Here is a 22,114-nt window from a genome sequence, read left to right on the forward strand (position 1 = left end):
AAATTAAAAGAATATCATTAAAATAATAAAATATAGTAATACTATAAAATACTATATTTATTTTAATAAATAAAGTGAATTTAAAATTATTATTTTTAAGTATAAACAATTAAATTTTAAGGAAAAAAACATAAATCTTAAAAATTAAAAGTAATAATTTTGAATATACAGACAGTTATATTTCAATAGATTTAAAATCATTATTTTAAAAATGTAAATAAAATAAAATTTAGAAATAATACGAAACTTAAAAAGAAAATAAGTAAATTTTTTAGAGTAAAATCTATGCTTTTTTCAATAAATAAATAAAATAAAATCGATGCCTAAAAAATGTAATAATCTTAATTATATTGTTTTCTATTTTTTAAAATTAAAATTTAAAAAATTCTCACACGCATTAACTGTGATAATTTAAAGAGAAAGAGTACAGAACAGAACTATGATAAGACTGAAAATACTTTTGGGAAAAAAAATAATCTCACAACGTGTTGTTTAGGTCAACAAAAATATGATTAACGAAATAAATACGATGGGCAACGGACCAACAATATGACACCACGTTTCCCAGGTTCACAGAATCTGAGGCCAAACTTGGTAGCTTTATCATCTCACCAGCTATCACAAACATTCATTCATTTCATTTCATTCACACACACTCAAACCCTATCAAAAGAACAAACCCGAAACAACCCACCCAACCCTAATTCAACTCTTCCGATCTGATCACTGTGAGGTGCTTTCTTTCACTCTTTGATTCTCTCTCTTTACCCTTTTTCTCAACCAAAGTCTCGATCTTTTTTTATTTTTTTTTATTGTTCTCTCTGAAAATCTCTATAAATAGAATCCCCCTACCCCCAATTTTTTTTGTCTTTCAGTGGAAAATCTGAGAATTGGTCAAGATTTTCGCTTTGATTGATTGTCCAGCTCCTCGATCTATTGTGTTTGGTGAGGTTCAGACGATTTATGTATTTTTTTTTTAGTTTTGTTGGAAAATTAAAAGAGAAGTGTTTTTCCCTTTGAAAAGTATTTATATGGCTATTTCCTTCAGGTGTGGTGAGGGAGTGATGGGTAGATATTGTTTAGAATTTTTACCTTTCCTGAGCCCGAAGTGGGACGGAGGATTTTAAACTTTGAGAAAAATTGTAGGAAAATGGAAGGAGGAGGAATTTTGATTGGTCTTAGGTTTTGTTGATTTCCCTATTTTCTGTGTTTTTTTTTTTCATTTGATTTTGCAGGAAAGTTTAGCTAGTTGTCTATTAATTTCTGATTCCCTTTTGTGTTTTCAAGATGATAAAAAAAACTTAAGGGGGCGTTTGGTTGGAAAGAAGTTTTTGGTTCTCGGGAATCATAGGTTGAGAAATTTAATTTCCCATGTTTGGCATGCATTTGAAAACAATAACATTCTTGGAAAAAGATGTTTTCCGGGAATGTTTTTAGAAAGTTTCCCACAAAAACTTTCTCATGAGGCTTCTCAATTTTAATTTTTCTTTTATTCCGGTAAAAACATCATGTTATTCTTTATTAAATTATATAATGTGGTAAATAATTAAAATAATTAATAAAAATATGCTTAACTCTTTGATTTCTGGGAAACATATTCAAAGATTCCCAATGGCCTACTTCTCTCCTGTCAAATGCCCCCTTAAAGTAAAAATTTCTGATCTTGGAATTTTTGTATTTTGAATTTTAGGTACTTTTGACTTTGTTTTAGCTCACTATCATTTAGTTATTTAGGGTTAGTTGATCAAACTTATCTCATACCTTGTTGCAGCTTGAATTTGAAAGCAAACTAAATACTTTTGAACTTATCATAATAATGGAATTATTAGATGGGGAATGGAAAGGGGAAGAAATTGTGTTTGGAGTGGCCAATGGTAGTTTTTTGACATTGACCATGCAAGTATTATCAGAATTTTGTGTATGCCTTTTTCCATTTTCTTTTTTAATAACATTGTTTTGGAACATACTATTTGGGCTCAGTAATTATGAACTTAGTGCATAAATAACATGTAGTGAACTTCTTCATGTGTGACTGATAATTGATTTTGTATGGTTTTTATTCAACAATATTGCATCTTACTTTCTAATCTTGCATGTTTCAGTAAAAATTCTAAATGAGCCGGGCACAGGATGCAAACCGATCATTCTTCCCTTTTGGAAATCCTTTTAGGATGATATCACCGAAAGGCCCAAAAATTTCTTCACAGCTGTTGTTAATATTACATGCTTTTGAAGCAACTTTGGAAGAGAGGCTGAAAAAGCTTATTCCCAAGAGCAAGGATGAGATCCTCAGCTTGTCTTGGATGACTTTGGCCATGCAGGCACTTTGTGAGAGTCATAATGACATTAAAACCCTCATAACAGAGCTTGAGCTTCCTGTACATGATTGGGATGAGAAATGGATAGATGTGTACTTGGACATTAGTGTGAAGTTACTAGATATGTGCATTGCATTTAGCTCTGAATTATCACGCCTGAACCAGGGTCATCTTTTACTTCATTGTGCATTGCACAATTTAGGTTCTTCCTCTTCAGAGCAGTATGTTCGGGCATGCTCTTCACTTGATGGTTGGAAACAGCATATTGGTTCTGGAAACCCTAGGATTGAGAAATGTGGCAGCATTTTGGATAATCTTCTGCAGTCACTTGATCTGCCAAAGGTTAAAAAGTCTGCTAAAGAGAAGGTTTTGATGCAAGCTATGTATGGAGTAAAGGTGCAGACAGTATTTTTATGCAGTGTGTTTGCTGCGGCTTTTTCGGGCTCTACAAAGAATATGTCAGATTTGGATGTGGCTGATGTATATTCTTGGGCTCCAACCTTTAAAAGTTTGCAAGATCTTGTAAATGGGGAAATTAGAGTTAGAAGTGGGCGATTTACTATATTGAATGAGTTGGAAGTAGTTGATTCCTCTATGAAGGAATTATATCCTATTATCCAGGGCGTCTCAGATGCCATTGAGACAGAATCACTTGCGAAGATTGTTGGGGAATTAGGCAGAGCAACAGAGAAGCTTTCACAAGGACTAGATCTTCTTACAAAGGAAGTCGATAGCTTTTTCCAAGTGGTCTTGACTGGTCGTGATGCCTTGCTATCTAGTTTGAGGTCAGGTGCAACTTTCATTGACAGCATTCAGGCGGGTAACAGAGATGCACAAATAGTCAATTGAATGTGTTGCAGCCTAACTCTGGTACATACCAATGGATCTAGGTATTGGTTTTTCTGTTTTAAGATTGATGGTTTTCAATCATGTTTGGCTTATTGTATTCAAGTTAGAATGAGTAATAGGTTATATGATTATATTATGGTTCTGAAATGTATATTTGTGATGTTCTGTGTAATATTATATGATAAAATATATATAAGAAAGTTGCTTGTGCTCACTGAAGTTTGCAATTTGCTACCCTGTAATTCTTTCTATTTATTAGTTCATGAAACCACTGCCTTTTCCATTTTGTGATAGAATCATGAAACATAAAATGTGATTGTGGTTTTTCTTTTGGAGGAGTGGGGAAGGGGATTTTGTAATTTCTGCCATTGGTTGCTGATTCTGAACCTATCTTTTCGTCTGGATTGGGAAGGATTTTTGCCCTGAAACTGGATTAACAGATTATTTTAGGGCAATGAACAGTTTTTTTTTTGTGATTCCATGTAATATGATATGTAGCATTTTAGTATACAATCAAAACTTGATTAAATTTCTTTGAATGTCAAAGACAGCAGAATGAGGTACATACGAAATAAGTCTCAGATTCATTTACGATGCTTTGCCTCTCTGTTCTTGAGCACAGATTTACCAGTTGGGCTACATCTAAATTGTTGTCTCATTTTATTTCCTGTTTTCTGAAGTTTATACAAGAAAAAGTGAAAACAGAAAGCAATAAGTTGTTTTTCACTATATAAACTTTTGAATACATGAAACAAATTTAAAACAAAATGTTTCTCAAACTAATCACCCTGAACAATTTTGATTGAATATCATATGATGCAGCACATTGTTAAGTATCACGTATTACTTAGCATATTGCATGTGTTTATCATTTGACAATGTGAAACTCACAGATCAGTTGCAACTCCTTGGTATCAAGGTCACATCTGATTCTGATCTCCTGGCACCTCAGCTTGCAGAATTTCTTGCAATTGTCAGTTTGGCAATAATTATGGCTTGCCGCCTTGCATTTCAGATCTGTGAAAAGTGATTTGCTTTTGAGATCTGAAAACTGAAGTGAATTTTTGGTGGACTACACACTCAATTTCTATATCAACTGAGCTGTAGTGATAAGAGCTTTGAGCTCTATTGAAGGAATCGGAGACCAAGTCATGTGAGGTAGATGATCTGTCTCGTCTGTCTCGTCTCCCTTGTTAAGCCCCTCAGAATCTGGGGTGGTAAAGAAACTAAAAATGTGAACCTCTTTACTCAATTGTGATCATGCTTTGAGCTGAAACGAGTGACCCCTGCAAGCTCTGTTGAAGAGAACAGAGACCAAGCTTTGTCAAGAAGATGATTTGTATGGATCACAAAATGGAGAACTGATCAAATCAAGTTCTCCTAACGGTCTCTCTCTGTGAACATTTGCTTTGAGTCGCTCACTCAGTCTGATGAGGTGGTAATGGAAGAACCATGAACCACACAAAACTCGCATGGTGTTGTTCTTGGCAATTTTTTTTAATCTTTTTTTGGATTTTAGTTATAATTGAATCTTTGCACTTAGATTAGTTTTAGATGGGAACTCATGTTTAATAATGTACGTGTCTTATCTTGGTCAAGTATCAAATCTGTTGCAGAAAGTTGTCAAAGCATAAATTGTGAGGAAGTAAAAACTGTGATTTTTACATTGTTTACATTTATTTGCTCCTGCCTTTGGCTCTACAGTTCTGATGGAACTTTGCAAGTTTACTAGCATTGTATGGTAGTATTCTCTGGGTAGTAACATACCATGTTCCTGAAAGCTAAAAACGGTTTGTGATTGGTCCCATAAATTTTGAAAGATGAAAATTACTTTGGACCCGAAAAATTAGAAGTCAATCAAATGAGTCCTTTTTTCACTTAAATGGATTAAATTGACTGGCATTTTTATTTTTCAGGGATTAAAATAGTGATTTAAATAAGAAACTAATGTGACTCACCTCATATCTGTCATATCACGCACCAAAATGTTGTTTTACTCATTTTGTAGATGGTTTCAAGTGGGCTTTCCTTCCATTATTTCTCATAGTGGGCTTGACTTCCCAAGCCTAGAGTTGTGTTATGCTGTAAAATGGGTTGCTTTGGTAGTCTCAAAAGCACAAATCCTCAAAAGGAAGCATTGATTACTTTTGAGTGTGTTTGCAATTTTTTAACTTGATAATTTCTTTGGCCAAAATAAAATTGTACAACAAAATAATTTAGTTTACTAGTTTTATTATTTTATCTAATTGTCTATGGTTTCATCAAAAAGAAAAAAAGCAATTGTTTTTGTAACTAACACGCACGTTTCTCTCCTTGTGTTTTGTATCCAATATTGGATGAAACCATTTTTTCATGTGAAACCAAGATAAATGCTAATACTTTTTAACGATTTTTCTTTTCTCATTTTCTTTGATTTTTTTTTTTAACAATCACACCATTTTTTTCATGTGAAACCAAGATAAATGCTAATAAAAAGTTTATAAAGCTTAAATGAAAGAGTTCACCACATAATATTTAGATATGACGTGATAACGAAGAATTGAAGACCCACTAGTCAGGACCTTGAGAGCCGCCAACTAGGAAGTTCTATTTCTATTCGTATTCAAATTCAATGGTCAATTTTTGGGACCAGATAAAAGGGAACAACAGATAAAGAACAATAGACGAAGACTGACTAGGAAACACTAAATTGCTTTAATTTGATGAGGACTATACATTTTGGCTCCAACTTTGACTGAATATTGTATATAGCAATGTAATATCTACGAAGCATGCAAAGGTTTACTTAAAAAAGGTTATTATTCCTTTAGGTTGACTAATTAAACATTGACGATTTTAATTATTATTATTACATAGGATAGGAGTATAATAATTATGCATTATATTTAAATCCCTATTTTTACACCCTATATCCTACACAACACGTGTAGATGGGGGAAAATTCCTTTTGGTCTACCCCTACTATTCCTTTGTCTTTGTTTTTTGACACCAATTGTTAATTTGGAGTTTTGGACAATGGCATGTTCATATGGAAATCGGCATTTATAAACTAATTATTGGATTTGATAAGTAATGAAGCACTTGACGTGTCACATTCCACAAAAATGCTAGAGAAAGAAGCTGAGAAATCTGATGACTGTTTCGTACTTACACATGCCCTTTTGATACAACTTGTAGTTGTTGGTTGGTCTAATTCCAAACAAGTTGACTTCACCCTTTTGGTGGATCATAGTCGTCGCCCTAACTTGTAGAGCCTAGACGCTCAATTTTTATTTTTTTTATCCGTTCTTAAAAAGAAACATGAGGGGAAATTTTGTGCAATTTTTATGAAGTAATTTTAATCACAATTGCTAAACATAATTGTCAAGGATCGCGTTTAAACAATTTTAATGTGTTTGCCAATGTAAAAGAACACATTTGTATAATAGTTGTACATTTTTTTTTGAAAAGTATACTAGACCTTATTAGAGCATAAGGAAGTTTCACCACCATTAAAGAGATCTCAACTAGAAAACTAAAAAAGATAAGGAGAAAGACAAGGCCTAAGGAAGTTCCACAATTATAATAATGCTTAAAATAAAACACACACAAAGAAAAAGGAGAAATAAAGCAAAAATTGATTGTTTCATTAGGGGTGCTATCACAATCCTATTATAAACTTGCAAGCAAAAGTTACGCTCGAGTTAAACTTGTCGGACTATATATTTTAAAAAGTTTAAACTAAAACAAAGGTGCTTAAAATTAAAAAGAAAGAAATGTATACTTAAATAAAAAAGAATTTAAATTCAAATTCCTTTAAAAAAATTAAGAATAAAAAATATTTACCATAAAATATAAAATAAAAATTAATATAATAATATAATACAAAAAATAATTCAAAATTTATAATTTTATTATTAACATATAATCGGTTGGAAACTTGGAATAGAATTTCTTTTACCAATTTTTCATTTTCTTCATTCGTGAACAATTTTCAACATTAACTTTCTCATCTTTAATTCTACTTTTTATTTAGTTGAAAATTGAAAGTAAAAGTAAACAAAACAATTTGATCCAAAAGGAAAACAAAGAAAATAAAAAACTACATCAACTTGATTTCCCCTTGCCACAATGAAAACCTATTATCAAATGTCAAAACAAAATGAATAAAAAAAATGAAAAAAAGAGTCCAAAATCACACTAAGAATTCAGAGATAGCATTAGCATGAGAAGAAAAATTAACAAAAGCTCTAAAAAGTGCTACATCTTCACGGGTTCACACGAGCTTTTCTAGTTCAAAAGCCTAACTTGAATGTTCACATAAACACGCTTAATCGCTTATGTATGCAACGAAAAACACACCTAATCTCCCTCTCTCTTATTAGATCCTCGTTTTCTCTCTCTAACCCAAACGAAAATGCTAACGACTTTTACTACTCTAACGGACACGTTCCATGTAAATTCAGCACACCCCCACTTCACCAATTTAGCTCCTTTTTCATAAAAATCCTTGCTTTCCCTGTTGGGTCTGTTTCATTTTCATCTTCTGGTTTTGGATCATTTAGCACCAGACAGACATGGCTCTTGAGTCTGCTCCTGCTTCAGCTGACATCAGAGGAGTTCACACTCATGGTGGACGCTATGTTCAGTACAATATCTATGGAAACCTCTTTGAGGTCTCTAGGAAGTATGTTCCTCCTATTCGCCCTGTGGGAAGAGGAGCATATGGTATTGTTTGGTAAGGAAGAAACTTTTTTGTGGGGTTGAGCTTTTGTTTTGGCTGAATTCATTTGTTTTCTGTGTTGTTTTTGTTGTTTGTGAGGGTGTTTTGAGGATAAAGGGTTGCTCTTTTTTTAGCTATGTATGTATTGCTTGCATCTTGGGAGAAATTTTTGTATGGGTCCTGACCAATTTTCATGTGATATGTAACCAAGTTTTTCATTTTACCAGAAAGAATTAATAAAAACTTGGTATGTGTTACTTAGAAATTTTTCAGGACCATAAACATGTAGTGGTTCCGGACCATACAATAATTTCGCATCTTTTGGGGGTTTGGAACTCTTGGCTTTGAAAGCAAGGAAGTGGTTGCTGGTGGTGGTCAAAGGCCTTTTTGTTGATTTTGGATTTGATGTTTGAATGTTAGGGGAAGTTCAGAATATAGGTGATTGTTTATTTGAAGTAGATGTTTGACATGTATCTGTTATTTATGTGAATAGGGGATTGAAGTGATTTTGAAAATTTGTATTTTTTCTTCAATGCTTTTAATATGGGATTGATGTGATTCCTGAGCTGAATGTGGGTTATTGTGCTAAGATGATTGAGTTTCTTGAGTTTAAAAATATATTCTTTGTGATCATTGTTTGGGATTGATTGATTGGAGTAGAGTAATTGAAAGAGAATCAAGTTTTAGTCTTGTGGGTCTATTTAATCATGTATTCATATCTAGTTTCATGCGTTTCGGATTCTGCCTCATATTATCTTGTTATAGAGTTTAATTTACATTTGGCTGAAGCTACCTGATTGTGATAGCCAGGCTATTAGAATTTGGTGTACTTATTGGCACTGTAAATAACACAATCCTCATGATGTTCAGACTCATTAAACTGAAGATAATTTGTATCTTGTGGATGGTTTATTAAATTTGGTGTGTTAGGCAATGACCTATACTCATTAATATGGTTTTAGTTCTGTTATCAACAATGTGAGGGACAATGTTGTTTTTTCATTTTCTTTCAGTGCTGCTGTAAATGCAGAGACACGTGAAGAAGTTGCCATTAAGAAGGTTGGCAATGCATTTGACAACAGAATAGATGCCAAAAGGACTCTACGAGAAATTAAACTTCTTCGGCACATGGATCATGAAAATGTAATTTAAATAAACTTTTTTACTCACGTTCTCATATCTAAACCTTGTTTCCCCCATTTGTGTTGCTTATTTATTTATTTATTATACTTTTTATTTTTTATCTTACTTTTTTCTTCTCAAATTTGGATATTAAGGGAGTGCTCCATGTAGCACTATGGACTTTCCTATTTGACTTATTGTTGCCTCATATTTTGATTTCTTTGTTTCTGCTTCTTATTTTTTGGTTGTATCTGTCGTACTGCAACTATAGGCAAATTTTCCATAATTTACTAGTGATGAAGGTCCTTTTAAGCATAATTCTGTTGTTTGGCTTAAATTGGACATTTGCTTTAGTTCTCATAAGCATATCTATAATTTTCTAGAAGTACTAATTGATGTACTTTTGGTTACGCTTTCTATTGTGATAAATTCAAAACTCTTGAAAATTGCAACATATCAAAATATCTCTTCTGTGTATTCTGGCTTATGTTTTTAACTGATATCAAGATACATTGATAGAATAGAACTTTTACCTTTTGATATATTTACATTATATAATATATGCTTTTGATTACCATGTTTTTGGCTTACTCAGAAATTTATACCCTTCATAATATTTTATATCTAATTTTTCGAAAAAAGTTTTCTTCTTTTGTTTTCTAATTAGTATATTGTTAAACACGGATTTTGTGAGTCAGCACCTATTAAGAGTTGGTATTGGTGTTATATTTTCACTTTGTTTCATGGGAGCTTCCTGATTGGATTTTAATTCTACAATCATTATTAGAATTCAATTTGAAACAAGGCTGCTCACTTACCAATTACTTCTCTAATGCAGGTGATAGCCCTTAAAGACATTATACGACCACCACAGAGGGATAACTTCAATGATGTGTACATTGTTTATGAGTTAATGGATACTGATCTGCATCAAATAATTCGATCCAATCAACAATTGACTGATGATCATTGTCGGGTTAGCACTATTACCATTTCTTTTTGCATATGCCTTTTAAATTTAATGTCTACCATATTGAAAGATCTCTCGATTATTCTTCTTTTTAGTATTATCGCCAAATTGAAGCTCAAAAATATGTCTGAATTGGCTAATTAAAATTCCCAAGAGCTTTTGGCAGTTTTGAATTTTCTTATTTACTGTCTGGAATCTCCTTGGGCTCTCACCTTTTTGTTTTGAATTAAAAGAGTACTCATCATACATTGGTTTATATAACCAAAGATATTTATACTGTCTCACAGTGACTGATAAGATACATTTTCCAGTATTTTCTTTATCAGTTGCTACGAGGACTCAAATATGTACACTCAGCAAATGTTCTGCACCGTGATCTAAAGCCTAGCAACTTGCTACTGAATGCCAACTGTGATCTTAAGATTGCAGACTTTGGTCTCGCTAGAACTACATCTGAGACTGATTTCATGACTGAGTATGTGGTTACTCGGTGGTACCGAGCTCCAGAGTTACTTCTTAATTGCTCAGAATATACTGCCGCCATCGATATATGGTCTGTGGGTTGCATCCTTGGTGAAATCATAACAAGACAACCCCTATTTCCGGGGAAAGATTATGTTCATCAGCTCAGGCTGATTACAGAGGTATTAGCTAGTTGGAAATCCTGAATGATACTTTTTACATCTGGTTCCTGAATTGCAAACATTCTTTCATTTATTTTTATTTTTATTTTATAGATCAGAATGTTGGATCCACATGCAATTAAATAGAATGAGAGAAATTCTGTGTGGACCTTTAAATCAGGACAGAGAAGGCACAGAATTCAATGGATCAAAGTTAGGGTTTTGTTGTGAGAATTAAGGGTAAAAAATAGGGAAATTTTATTAAAAAGAATTAGTCAAACTGAAGAGGCATATGTGATAGGTGGGGGATTGATGGTCTGCAAGCAAAAGAATAAGGGTTAAAGAATTATCAGGCACTCAAAGAATAATACTCTTAAGGGCTGAGATTTGATTGTTATCCCAAGGATCCATAAAGACAAGTAAAGACAGCTGTAGAAATTGAGAATCTCCCTCAGTGTCATTAGGTTTTCACACCTAAGAGAAAGGGACTTATTATCTGTGCATCACAACATTAATGGCTAGGGTGTTTGCCTAAAAAAAAATTCTTCACTCATTCTAAACCAAAAACTAAGAACTTAAATGCATGGGGGGAAGGTAGGTTATGCATTTCCCCCTATAGATTGCAACTTCTTTCTCATTTTCATACTAAGTCTCCATGTTTAAAAAATGATTTAATTTTGACAAATTTCCTTGCTTTTAAAAAGCTCATAGGCTCACCTGATGACCATAGCCTTGGATTTCTACGAAGTGATAATGCTCGTAGATATGTGAGACAGCTTCCACAATATCCAAGGCAACAATTTGCTACTAGATTCCCAAGTATGTCTCCTGGTGCTGTTGATTTGTTAGAGAAGATGCTTGTCTTTGATCCAAATAGGCGCATTACAAGTAAAATGACATAATTTTTCTTCTCTTTCTTTTTGGGTACAATCTTTGTAATTTTATTTTATAAATTGCCCTTTTAAATCCATGTAGAGTTTGCTGACCTCTGCAAATTTCTTAAGTTAGAACAACCAAATCAATGACGAGGTTGTTATTGGTTAAATGGGTATACTCAGTTGCTTCTAACTGTAGTTTGTATTTCATCCTGTTCAAATATGCTTACCATGATTAACTTGCTATACCAAGCTCATAAAGTTGTAGCTGAAATCTGAATATGAAAGGAAAATGTATTAGTCTCTGATAACATTGAATACTAAATGTTGGTTACAATGAAAATAATAACAGTCAAAACCTTTTTCCACAATATGGGGTTGGTAACATGAATCAAATTATGCTACGGTGTTTTGTCCAAGACCAATTCCTCAGTGAGGCCATTTAATTCTGTCCATACCCTAATCGTTGGTTACAATTCAAACTAATTGGGTATCAAAAGAAAAATTTTCATCTCAATTATGTATTCTTTTTCTTTGTTTCTATTAATTTAAAAATGTTAAAAAATTAATATATCCAGAGCCTGTTAACTGCTTGTGATATGGTTGACCATTTTGGTCAAGATTCTATTGTTTCTTGAATGTTGACAATTTATCTGCAATAATCTTTTATAGCTGTTGGATTTTCTTTTTGTATATATTTTTATTAATCGTATGTTACTTATGATGCTTTGCAGTTAAAGAAGCTCTGTGTCACCCATACTTGGCACCTCTTCATGATATTAATGAGGAACCTGTTTGCGTTAGACCTTTCAGTTTTGATTTTGAGCAACCATCTTTCACTGAAGAAGATATCAAGGAACTCATCTGGAGAGAATCTGTGTTATTCAATCCTGATCCACCTATTTATTGAAATTTTGCATTTACTATCGTCTGTGCATAGTGAAAAATACTTTTTGACTGGATTACAACACTACCGAGGAGTTGTTGGTTCTCTACAGAAGTAATTAACGTATTGGATATACTGAGATTTTTTTGGTAAATTATATTTGAGATTTAATGAGGTTTTGTGAGGTGTATTTCATTTGATTATTATTTAACATTCTCGGATAATTTTATTGTTGAGATGTACAATTGGAGTAATCAGAAGCCAATTAGCATTACTTTAAGGTTTCAGCAGGAATATCCATGGGCTCTGGCTCCTTGTTGCTTGTTGGTGTATTTCTATCCTTCAGCTTAGACTAGGACAAACACTTTAGTGCAGTTAACTGATTCAGTCAGTTTCTCCATCCTTTAGAATGTAGACACACAAATATTATGACAAGACACTGTATGGATCCAATTACAAGGTATGGGACTTGAGTCCTATATTGAAACTATGGGATTCTAGTGTAGGGTTTATATGTTTTTGGGCTTTTCAATTATGACAACTATATTTTGTGTAGTTCTCTCAAGGTTCTTATGAGAAATTTTTCATTTGTGGGGACCGACATTATCCTACTGTATGACATAAAATGCAACAGTTTGTTAGTGTTTGAAAATGTTTTCAGAAAATACCTTGGTTTGCTCAACTGTCATGATCACTCTTTGTAGTTTGTAGCCTTTTCAGTTTTGTGCCTAATTTGAATGAATAAGCATAGGATACTCACAGCAAGACTTAACCAGTAAATTTTGATTAATATTAGCTATGAAACTTGTAGCAGCATCAAGCCACCAAGTTCCATAAACGAGAGAAGAAAAGACAACCGTTCCATTTCTATAATTTGAAACACCATTCATTTCTTAACTTGAGAAATGTTTTTTTGATAATCTGAGAAGGACTATTCCTAAAACAATAACTTGCATAAACTACTACACTTCAACATATGTCATGGTGGTAGTACATTTCTTAAGCTCCACTATGTCAATAGGTAGATTATCTGCTGGGAAATCACATGCTGTGATCTTCTCCGGCCCTTGATCAGGTAACAGACCACAAGGTGGAGGGGTCACCCCACTCGTCATCCCTTCAATATCAGTGCAGGTCCAAGGCTGCTTCTTGGCCTTGGCTGCCATCCTTAGTGTCACATTTGCAATGCAGATTCCTGTAAAGGGGTCATTGGAGATTCCTTGAAACCTAGCAGCTATGGTCACATTTTCAGCCACAACATCTCTATAGTTGATGTTTTTTATCTCAGGCAAGGCATTAGGGTCATAGTGGCCATCAGCATGTGAGTTATAATCACCAGTCATCTTAAATGCCCATTTCATAGTATGCAAGGTCATTCTCTTCACATATATGTCCTTCACATACCCTCCTCTCCCTACTGCTGTCTTGATTCTGACACCTGATTCTGTTTGGATTGCTGTGATGTCCTCAGCTCTCACATCTTGGATTCCACCTGACATCTCACTTCCCAAGGCAATGGTTGCACTGTATGGTGAGATGCATGTTAGCCTTCTTATCACTAGCTGTTTGGTGGGCCACCCAAATTTTATGCCATACTCATCCCATCCACTCTTAACCGCCACACAGTCATCCCCAGAAACTATATAGCAATCTTCAATTCTTACATTTGTGCAAGAATCTGTTGAGAAAAAGATAAAAGAAAGAAACATAGGTAGAGCAAATATTAGCAATTCAAATCAAACTTTTATTCTTTGGTTACATTGTATCAAATGCTTGCTATCCATTGTTCTATATTTGAAGAATCTGAAGTTGATCATGAAATACTGACCTGGGTTGATGCCATCAGTGTTTGGAGATGTGACAGGAGCATAAATGGTGATGCCTTGCACAATAATATTGCTGCATAGTATCAAATCATTTGTTATTATAATATTCAAAGACAATAAGAGAGTAAAGTAGCTATATCAGTATATCTAATGACATTTTTTTATAAGACTTGAATACAAGTGAAGTGGGATTACCTGCTGTAAACTGGATGAACATTCCATGATGGGGAATTGAGTAGAGTTAGATTTGAGATTTGAATGTTGTCTGAGAACATTAATTCAATCAGGTATGGGCGAGTGTACTTCAACTTTTTCCTGTGAAATTGCTGCCACCAAAACTCACCCTGACCATCTATGGTGCCATTTTCACCTGTTAACAAAAAGGGTCATGATTGATATCATTTATCTATAATAATAATAATAGTAATAAGAGTTTAATATGTATGTACTATGAGTGTAAGTTTTTATATTGTCAATACAATAAAAATATTATAACTTAATTAACAAACTTACTATACTATGTATAGGGATTTATAATTGGATGACATCATAAAAAAAATTTAGATTCTCAGTACATATATTATTTATTTAAGTTATATTGTAGGTGAGTAAGTAAATTTTTGTAATTAGAACTGAAACAACCTTTGGATACATACAACTGAAACTATTTTCCCCTTTACCTGTGACAATAACATCAGTGAGGTTTGTTCCAAATATGAGGCTTGTGAATCTTCCTGCTGGTGCGTCTCTTCCTCTACCGTATGATGGGAGGGGTTCAAGCACAGGCCACTCAGTTATATCCTAAACCATTTCATTAATTCAATAAAAGAAAAAGAGTTGGCAGTAGTATACATGAAAGTGCCAAAAATGTGTCACACTTGGAACCGTTCTCCTAGATAACACAAGACAAGTGTGTAATGGACCACTCTATGGCACTCTTAAAATTGTTGTCTGGATGTGGGAATAGACCAAAAGTGGCCAGGGTAAAGAGGTTGTTGTGGGAGTCATTGGACTTTTGTGTATTGTTGAATTATTTAAGACTATTGCTCTCATGAACCTAATATTGCTCTCATATGCTCGGTAGAAAGTGGGGAATCTTGTGACACATTCTTTGCCTTTCATTTATTGGACATCTTCCCTTGTATGTAACTCACGTGAACCCCTTTAAAATTCTCTATTTCCATATTAAAAAATGAGTGATGAGTTTATGATAGTGACAAATAGTGGGGAAATTATTGTATTGTCTAGAACTGCGTCTATAATCAATCTTTACGTAATGCGTAACTTAAATTTTCAATTTATACTAAAAAATTAATAAACTTCAACTAACGTGAAAATTGACCGGAATCATAAACATGTGGTGGTTTCAGAACATGTAATAATTTCTCAATAACAAGAGGCTTGATACTCTTTGATGAATTAAAGATTTTGGGGGAAAAAAAAAATCAAAGAATACTGTTTGATTTTCTCCCAATTAAATCTCTTAAATGTCTGTATCATGCAACAAAATTGATGAAATCATAGAGCATATCTTAATGTATTTCATATCCTGTTTTGATCTGTCATCAGACTTTGGAAACAGTTCTAGCAAAATACTGCCAAAAGGAAAGGTGCAAGAACAGGCAGATGAAGCCAAGTGATTGGTACAGCAACACTTTCTTAAAAACCAGAGTCAGTAGAAAAAGAATCAACAAAAGATTTTGGTTCTACTTTCAAAGGCTTGTGAGCAATAATAACACTTTGAAAATTCAAATGCTGGACAGCAGTGATGTGAGAGACTTTATTATAATGTTCAAAAAACAGCATATTCTGACAGATGGAAGTCTCTGATCTAACATCAGTGTGGTGAAAATTTGTGGGGTAGCACAAATGATGGATTTTGAACAAACTTCACAATGTTTCAAAAAGCACAAAATGTACACACACTATGCCTTAAAACCTCATGTCTATGGTTAATTTGTCATCAAAGGAGTAGAAATGAGATACCTGAGAAGCAAGGAGAACAGCATCTTTGTCAAGATAGAGGGTGAAGTGACTAGTGAGGCTGAAGCTACCAGTGAGCCATTTTCCTGCAGGAACATAGAGCTGAGAGCCACCTTCAGAAGCATACTGACTCAGGTGACTTATTGCAGACTGAAATGCCTTTGTGTTGGATGTTTTTCCATCCCCAACACCACCAAAATCTGTCAATGCAGCACTGTGAGCTCTGCAGTTTATAGCATTGTACTCCAAGGAAGTGGTCACAACTTTGGCTTTTCTGCTCTCTACTCTCTCTGAACTCAGCAGTGCAACCAAAAGGATTGCAAAAAATGTTCTAATCACCTGCAAAAACAACACATCCATGAAAATAAAATTGTTAGAAAATGAAGCTACTAGTATATTCACTAAAGTAGTGTACATATTAAGAACAGAATGTGAGAATATTACTTAGAGTGGATAGAGTAAGAAAGGAGGAAAAAGGGTCTCACGTGTATCCTCGTGTGAGTTTTCCACAAGAGCCCCATTATAAGAAAAAGAACTTCGGAATTTTAGGTACGAGTGGAGAGTGAAGCCATGACAGTTATTTATAGTGGAACTTAAGTTATGGCCTCTAGGTTCATTGGTTTCTAAAACATAAAAATAGTATAAACTACACAAATTTCTTTTGTTTTTCTTGAAGCCAAAAAACATACCAGCACTGTATGTTCTTAGAGATTGCTATTTTTATGGGTACAAATTAAGTAATTGTCATTAGTAGGAGAATATTTGTCTAATGTGTGCTTATGATTCTCAAGGAATTAATCATCACTTTTGGTAGAAATTATTTCATGAATAATAAAAAAAGTAGGCATAACATACCAAAGAATGATAGTGCAATTCTTGATCTTTAATTGCAAATTTGACATGGGAGTTGTGTTTGACGTCATTCGTTCCACAAAATTGAGTGCATGCTTATTTTGTTTTCTTTATACTTTGAAGGATTTTCATAAACAGAACATGTTAAGGAAAATTCAAGTAGCTATTCTGTGAATTATGAACCCTTCATTTCTTTGTTTAGAATCTATCTTTTGCTTTCGTTTATGCTTTCTTTTTTTAGTAATTGATGAAGCGTTTGGTAACGAATTTTTTGGTCTCAGATATTTGTTAGAATTTATCAATATTCTATTACTGAAATTTCAAGTGAAACTTAAAACTGTTTAATTCCCAGCTTGAAATCTTTAGACAAACTTTCTTAGTCTCATATCTAACACAATCAACTTCAAAGTTGTGGTCCTATGAAGTGTTTATACGAAGGCTCGAGAAAAATTAGGTATGTTGAATTTGCATCTTCACTCTTGATCTATCAAATCCATGCTTCATCTCATCATCTCTGCTGTCACATTGTTCACGAGATGTTAACGGCACATCGTCAATTATTCTGTGGTAGAATTTCATTTTCCTATCTTATTATATATTGTGCCCACATGTTCTTGGTCTACACTTCATACATTTATGTTAAACGTATAGAATAAATGTTGTAACTCCATACAATTGTAGAGTTATCTGCATCTGGGGTTGTTGGCAAATGTAGGACTATGTAGGATAATGAGACGATTTTAGACTATAGTTCAACCATAACTAAAATTTTTTCCTGCTCTATATGTAACTTAAAATGGACACTAAATAAACTTTGAAACAAGAAATAAAAAAGAGCAAATTTTTAACATGAAAAACCTTTTAACATGACAAAAAAATTTACTAAACCTAATTCAGAAAAGAATCTCTACTATATAATAGGATAGCAATATAAAGATGACTTTCATAAGAAACCTATTGTTAAGTTTTCTTTTTATTGCTCTTCTTTTGTAGGCTTTCTGTTTCTTGCTCTTACTAATTAAGAGTCTTGTCACTCCGAGTCAGTTTTTTTTTTTTTTAAAAGAAGGATGATTAATGGGTTCATGTGGTTACTACTTCAAACTTTGGATTAGGGATTCAATGTTTAATAGACAAAACTTAACAGAGTTATTGGTATTAATATTTAAATTTGTTTGGTAATTTACATTACAATCTTAACAAAAGAAAAAAAAATGATTTTTATGATAAACAAAATTTGAACATTACAAATTTTGTTTTTCTATTTTATTACCAATACTAATTAATCTAAATACAAAATGAATTATTAAAAATGATTTTATATTCATTTTATAATTTCATTAAAAATCATTTTATACAACTCAAACTAAATAAATAATTTTAAAATTACTTTACATTTACTTATCTAAACGCAATGTATTATACATAATAATAATAATAATAATAATTGATTTTACATACTTAATTATTAAAACAATATCTAAAATTTATAGAAAAATTATGTTGGATTATAGTTAGAATAATTTTGTTTAAAGTTAAAAACAAATATTTTTATATAAGTGTTTTTTAAAAAACAAATAGATAGAATTTGCTTCTTAAGTAAATAGTTATTTAAAAAAACAATTTAAACAAATATATTATAGAATAGAAAGCCATTATTTTTTTATTTAACAAATATATTTATCTAAATGAGATGGGACCAAGTGGGCCCAGAAGGTTTCACTTTATTGGAGTTCTCACTTTTTGGTATTTGGTCTCGTGAGTGTCCCTCAACCCGACCCTCTTCACGGGTGCACAAATCCTATGCCCGTCTCAATCTCAATTCTCAGCACCACCTCTTTCTGCTTCAGCCGCTAACTATATTTCAAACAAAATTACTAAATCCCCACCATGTAATGTGTGGGATTAGGTTAAAAAAAGAGAGAAATGAAGAGATTTTTTTTTAAAAATGTGATAAGTAACACACAAAAAAAGTAAAAGTGAGGATATATGTATAGTCTAATTATAAAATAGTATATTATAAAGTAAATACTTTGATAGTCTGGTTAGATTTACTTAATATTTAAAAGTTGATTATCCCTTATTCAACTTTAATATTGTGGATTAAATTTAGAGTGTTTGTGTTGCGGTTTGGTTTAGTATCAAGCATAAAATAAACATTCCAACCATTTTCATTAAATCGCTTGGCTTATTTTTACTTCTACCTAATATCAACTTCAGTTGTTACTTTTTTTTTTCTTTGAAGAGTAATCAAGTATTTGATTTCATTAAACTTGGAATTTAATATTGTAAAAAGTTTAAATATTTTTGTTATGTGTATGTATTTATGTTGCATTTGGAAAGATAACTTATTGCTCATAATAATTTTATTCGTCCAGAACAAATTACTTTTCTTTAAAGATATTCATTGTCCATAAAAAAATGTTAGAATATATTTAGTTTTATTTTAAATTAAAAATTTAATTTTAATACACTATTAGCAAAGAATTTACACACAAACTAATTATTAACATTTTTTAGAATAATTATTACCTAAATCTACATAAGCTAATAATTATATATTATATAACATTCTATAATTAAATGATAATATAAAAAAATTTACACTATGCATATATTAAAGTTAAATTCAACATTAAAATACCCAATGCTATATTATTTAATTGTTTGATTAATAGCTAAGTGGTAGGGTCTTTCTTTGGTTTATTAGGCTTCTGGAGGATATAATATTACATATGTTGAAACTTTTCTTTTCCACTCAGTCACTCACGAGTCACAAACGCATTCATCCATGGTCGCACACACCTCCCTTAGTGGGTCTTTGTGGATGTGATTCCATGAAGATGACACCTTTTTCTCTTCAAAACCATCACGAGAGCCCCTTCTGTTCCTTTTCTTGATGCACTAAATTGTACTCTTGTCAGAATTTATATTAATCTAATTTTAGTGTAGACTCTTTTTATATATATCTATATAATGGATAAGGAGATTAAATCAATTATTAACTATTTGAAAATGATATTATTAATTTGTCTTTTTCAAGGAGCAATGACCTCTTGGATTGGGTGGCTGAGAAGAGAAACACATGACAAAGGGTTGGGTACTCTTAATTAAACAACGAGAAATCTTGGTCGGTAGTGGAACTAACGTAATTTTCCATAATCCAAACACTAGAACACGTTTAAGATTCTCACATACGGTTTAGGTGTTATATTATCGTTGTTATGATAGGCAAAAGTGACAATATATATTAATAACTTTTTTTTTTTTTAAAGAAGGTTAGCAACACATTCTATTTAACATGCATATTCTTTTTTTATTTGAAATTTATTAAAAATTATAGATTCATGAGAATCTCTTATTTTATAAAATAAGCTGGGTGTTTTTTTTTCTGTATATTTAATTAAAATAAATTATCTTTTCAGTCCTTAAATTTTTTATTTGCAGTTCCTTAGTTTTTTTTTACCATTCTTACTTTTAGTCTTTTAACATTTTTTCCATCTTTATTTTTAATCCTTTCAAGGAACTAAAAATCAAGAAAAATAAATTAAAGGACTAAAAATAGTTTAAAAAGTTCAAAGACAATTTTTTTATTTAAAAAAAGTTTAAAAACTAAAAAATAGTAGATTTATTTAATTATATATATATATATATATATATATATATATATATATATATATATATATATATATATATACATACCAGAAATAGGCTTGCTTTAGGAGTAAGATAAAGACAGTGCAACGTATATGGCTACAAATGGTTATCTTTTCTCTTGTGACGATGACGATGATTATCCAATGGAATCAAAATTTAGTGCCTTCATGTTAACAAGGATATGAATGATTTTAAACTGTAAATTAAATTGTTTTACATAACTTATCAAATTTTGCAGGATATGGTGGGAAATAGTTTAATTTAAATTTTAATTATATACTGATCACTGTTTTTGGGTGAAGCAGTAATTGATCATTTTATCCTTACTAAATAATATATTTAATATAATAATTTAAATGAGTTTCAGACATTAAATTCAATAATATATAAATCAATTAAAATATCTCACTTTTATAATAGTTTAATTAATTATTTTATTTTTAAATTAGATCCATTTTATTTGAATAAACTTATTTTATATTTTTGAAGGTTCCCAAGACAGTGATATAGGGACCGTTTTATTTTGTCTTTTCAAAGATGTGCTCGTGACTTATTGTTTTACACCTAGGGGAAAATAAACTACCCTTGAGTTATAAAGAATTCTTGATAGGGAAAATATACTAGAAATTCAAAATGAAAGTTAGAATATACCTTAGTTGATTGCTAAAATTAGCCAATCCAACAAAGATAACCTTGGTGTGGATCCTTGAGTGATTCCTATTTTACTTTTTAACTTACTAAATAATTACATTAAATTATGTTAAATTTTAACGAAATTCAGCCAATAATTTTTTACCTGCATAATAACGTTACTGATTATTTCAACAAAATAATTGCATAAAACTCGATCAAATTTATATAGTTAAACAACACTATATATTGTAAATAAACTATTGCATGATTGTAATTCAAATGTTATCCCTGTAAAAAAAAAAGTAGAAGTAACAACTCAATAGAACATAGTAGATCGAAGAATGAAGTCTCAGCTAAAACTTGACCAAAACAAGAGGGAGCCATGTATCCTTAATCTAAAACTTGTGCACCATCTATGTTAGTTGAATTTGTGGCCCCTTCAAAGTCATAAGCAGAGGTAGGAAATATACAGGTAGGAAGTGTCCCTCCCATACCAAATTTAAGAGGGAGACATTAAAACTAGATGAAGCTTGGATTGGCATGCATGGTAACTATCATTTGTTTGCAATTGAACCAATATTGTGCTTAATTAACCTTAAAAGGTCTGAAATAATGTGTACTTAACTTTTGATTTCGTTGAAGGCACAATGTAAGACCTAGAGATAAGGTAGTAGTTTGACAAAAACATAGTCATCAACATGAAACTCAACCTCTCTGATTTTGATCTACAAATTTTCAATTTGAGCCCAAGTTAGAAAGAAATCACATTGCTGAAATCACCGTTGGATGTCAAAGGGTAACATCCCAAAAAGAACAAGGTA

At 32.0% G+C, this 22,114-nt stretch overlaps 3 protein-coding genes across 7 annotated transcripts; 2 read left to right on the plus strand and 1 right to left on the minus strand.

Moving 5' to 3' along the window:
* The first annotated feature begins 542 nt into the window (after positions 1–542).
* Positions 543–4,802, plus strand: LOC114395999 (protein BPS1, chloroplastic-like). Of its 4 annotated transcripts, none has more exons than XM_028357887.1 (3): positions 543–733; positions 2,103–3,208; positions 4,061–4,802. In XM_028357887.1, exon 2 carries the CDS (start codon positions 2,115–2,117, stop codon positions 3,165–3,167), a length of 1,053 nt encoding a protein of 350 aa, XP_028213688.1. In that variant the 5' UTR covers positions 543–733; positions 2,103–2,114; the 3' UTR covers positions 3,168–3,208; positions 4,061–4,802. The 4 variants fall into 4 exon arrangements, with proteins under 4 accessions (XP_028213688.1, XP_028213691.1, XP_028213690.1 ...); XM_028357890.1 differs by having other exon boundaries at positions 4,087–4,802; XM_028357889.1 differs by having other exon boundaries at positions 4,120–4,802.
* A 2,621-nt stretch (positions 4,803–7,423) lies between these two features.
* On the plus strand, positions 7,424–13,010 carry LOC114395564 (mitogen-activated protein kinase homolog MMK2-like). Of its 2 annotated transcripts, XM_028357375.1 has the most exons (6): positions 7,429–7,884; positions 8,883–9,012; positions 9,830–9,967; positions 10,273–10,605; positions 11,289–11,472; positions 12,194–12,948. In XM_028357375.1, the coding sequence occupies exons 1-6, from the start codon at positions 7,724–7,726 to the stop codon at positions 12,367–12,369; spliced, it is 1,122 nt and encodes a 373-aa protein (XP_028213176.1). In that variant the 5' UTR covers positions 7,429–7,723; the 3' UTR covers positions 12,370–12,948. The 2 variants fall into 2 exon arrangements, with proteins under 2 accessions (XP_028213177.1, XP_028213176.1); XM_028357376.1 differs by lacking the exon at positions 11,289–11,472 and having other exon boundaries at positions 7,424–7,884; positions 12,194–13,010.
* Positions 13,011–13,109: 99 nt separating this feature from the next.
* LOC114395563 (probable polygalacturonase) lies at positions 13,110–16,771 on the minus strand. Its single transcript, XM_028357374.1, has 6 exons — positions 16,640–16,771; positions 16,158–16,493; positions 14,852–14,972; positions 14,367–14,541; positions 14,174–14,244; positions 13,110–14,023 (listed from the first exon to the last, which is right to left on the minus strand). Exons 1-6 carry the CDS (start codon positions 16,673–16,675, stop codon positions 13,308–13,310), a joined length of 1,455 nt encoding a protein of 484 aa, XP_028213175.1. The 5' UTR covers positions 16,676–16,771; the 3' UTR covers positions 13,110–13,307.
* Between the last annotated feature and the right edge of the window lie 5,343 nt (positions 16,772–22,114).

The sequence above is a fragment of the Glycine soja genome, chromosome 18, assembly GCF_004193775.1.
Source record: "Glycine soja cultivar W05 chromosome 18, ASM419377v2, whole genome shotgun sequence".
Taxonomy (NCBI): domain Eukaryota; kingdom Viridiplantae; phylum Streptophyta; class Magnoliopsida; order Fabales; family Fabaceae; genus Glycine; species Glycine soja.

Excerpts from the sequence above, each read along its gene's own strand:
- LOC114395999 (XM_028357887.1), top strand. The coding sequence starts at position 2,115 with ATGAGCCGGGCACAGGATGCAAACCGATCATTCTTCCCTTTTGGAAAT.
- LOC114395563 (XM_028357374.1), bottom strand. The coding sequence starts at position 16,675 with ATGGGGCTCTTGTGGAAAACTCACACGAGGATACAC. Across the intron at positions 14,973-16,157 it reads CTGTTCTCCTTGCTTCTCAG|GATATAACTGAGTGGCCTGT; the intron begins GTATCTCATTTC and ends GAAATGGTTTAG. Across the intron at positions 14,245-14,366 it reads GTTCATCCAGTTTACAGCAG|CAATATTATTGTGCAAGGCA; the intron begins GTAATCCCACTT and ends GATACTATGCAG.
- LOC114395564 (XM_028357375.1), top strand. The coding sequence starts at position 7,724 with ATGGCTCTTGAGTCTGCTCCTGCTTCAGCTGACATCAGAGGAGTTCAC. Across the intron at positions 9,968-10,272 it reads TGACTGATGATCATTGTCGG|TATTTTCTTTATCAGTTGCT; the intron begins GTTAGCACTATT and ends TACATTTTCCAG. Across the intron at positions 11,473-12,193 it reads TCCAAATAGGCGCATTACAA|TTAAAGAAGCTCTGTGTCAC; the intron begins GTAAAATGACAT and ends GATGCTTTGCAG.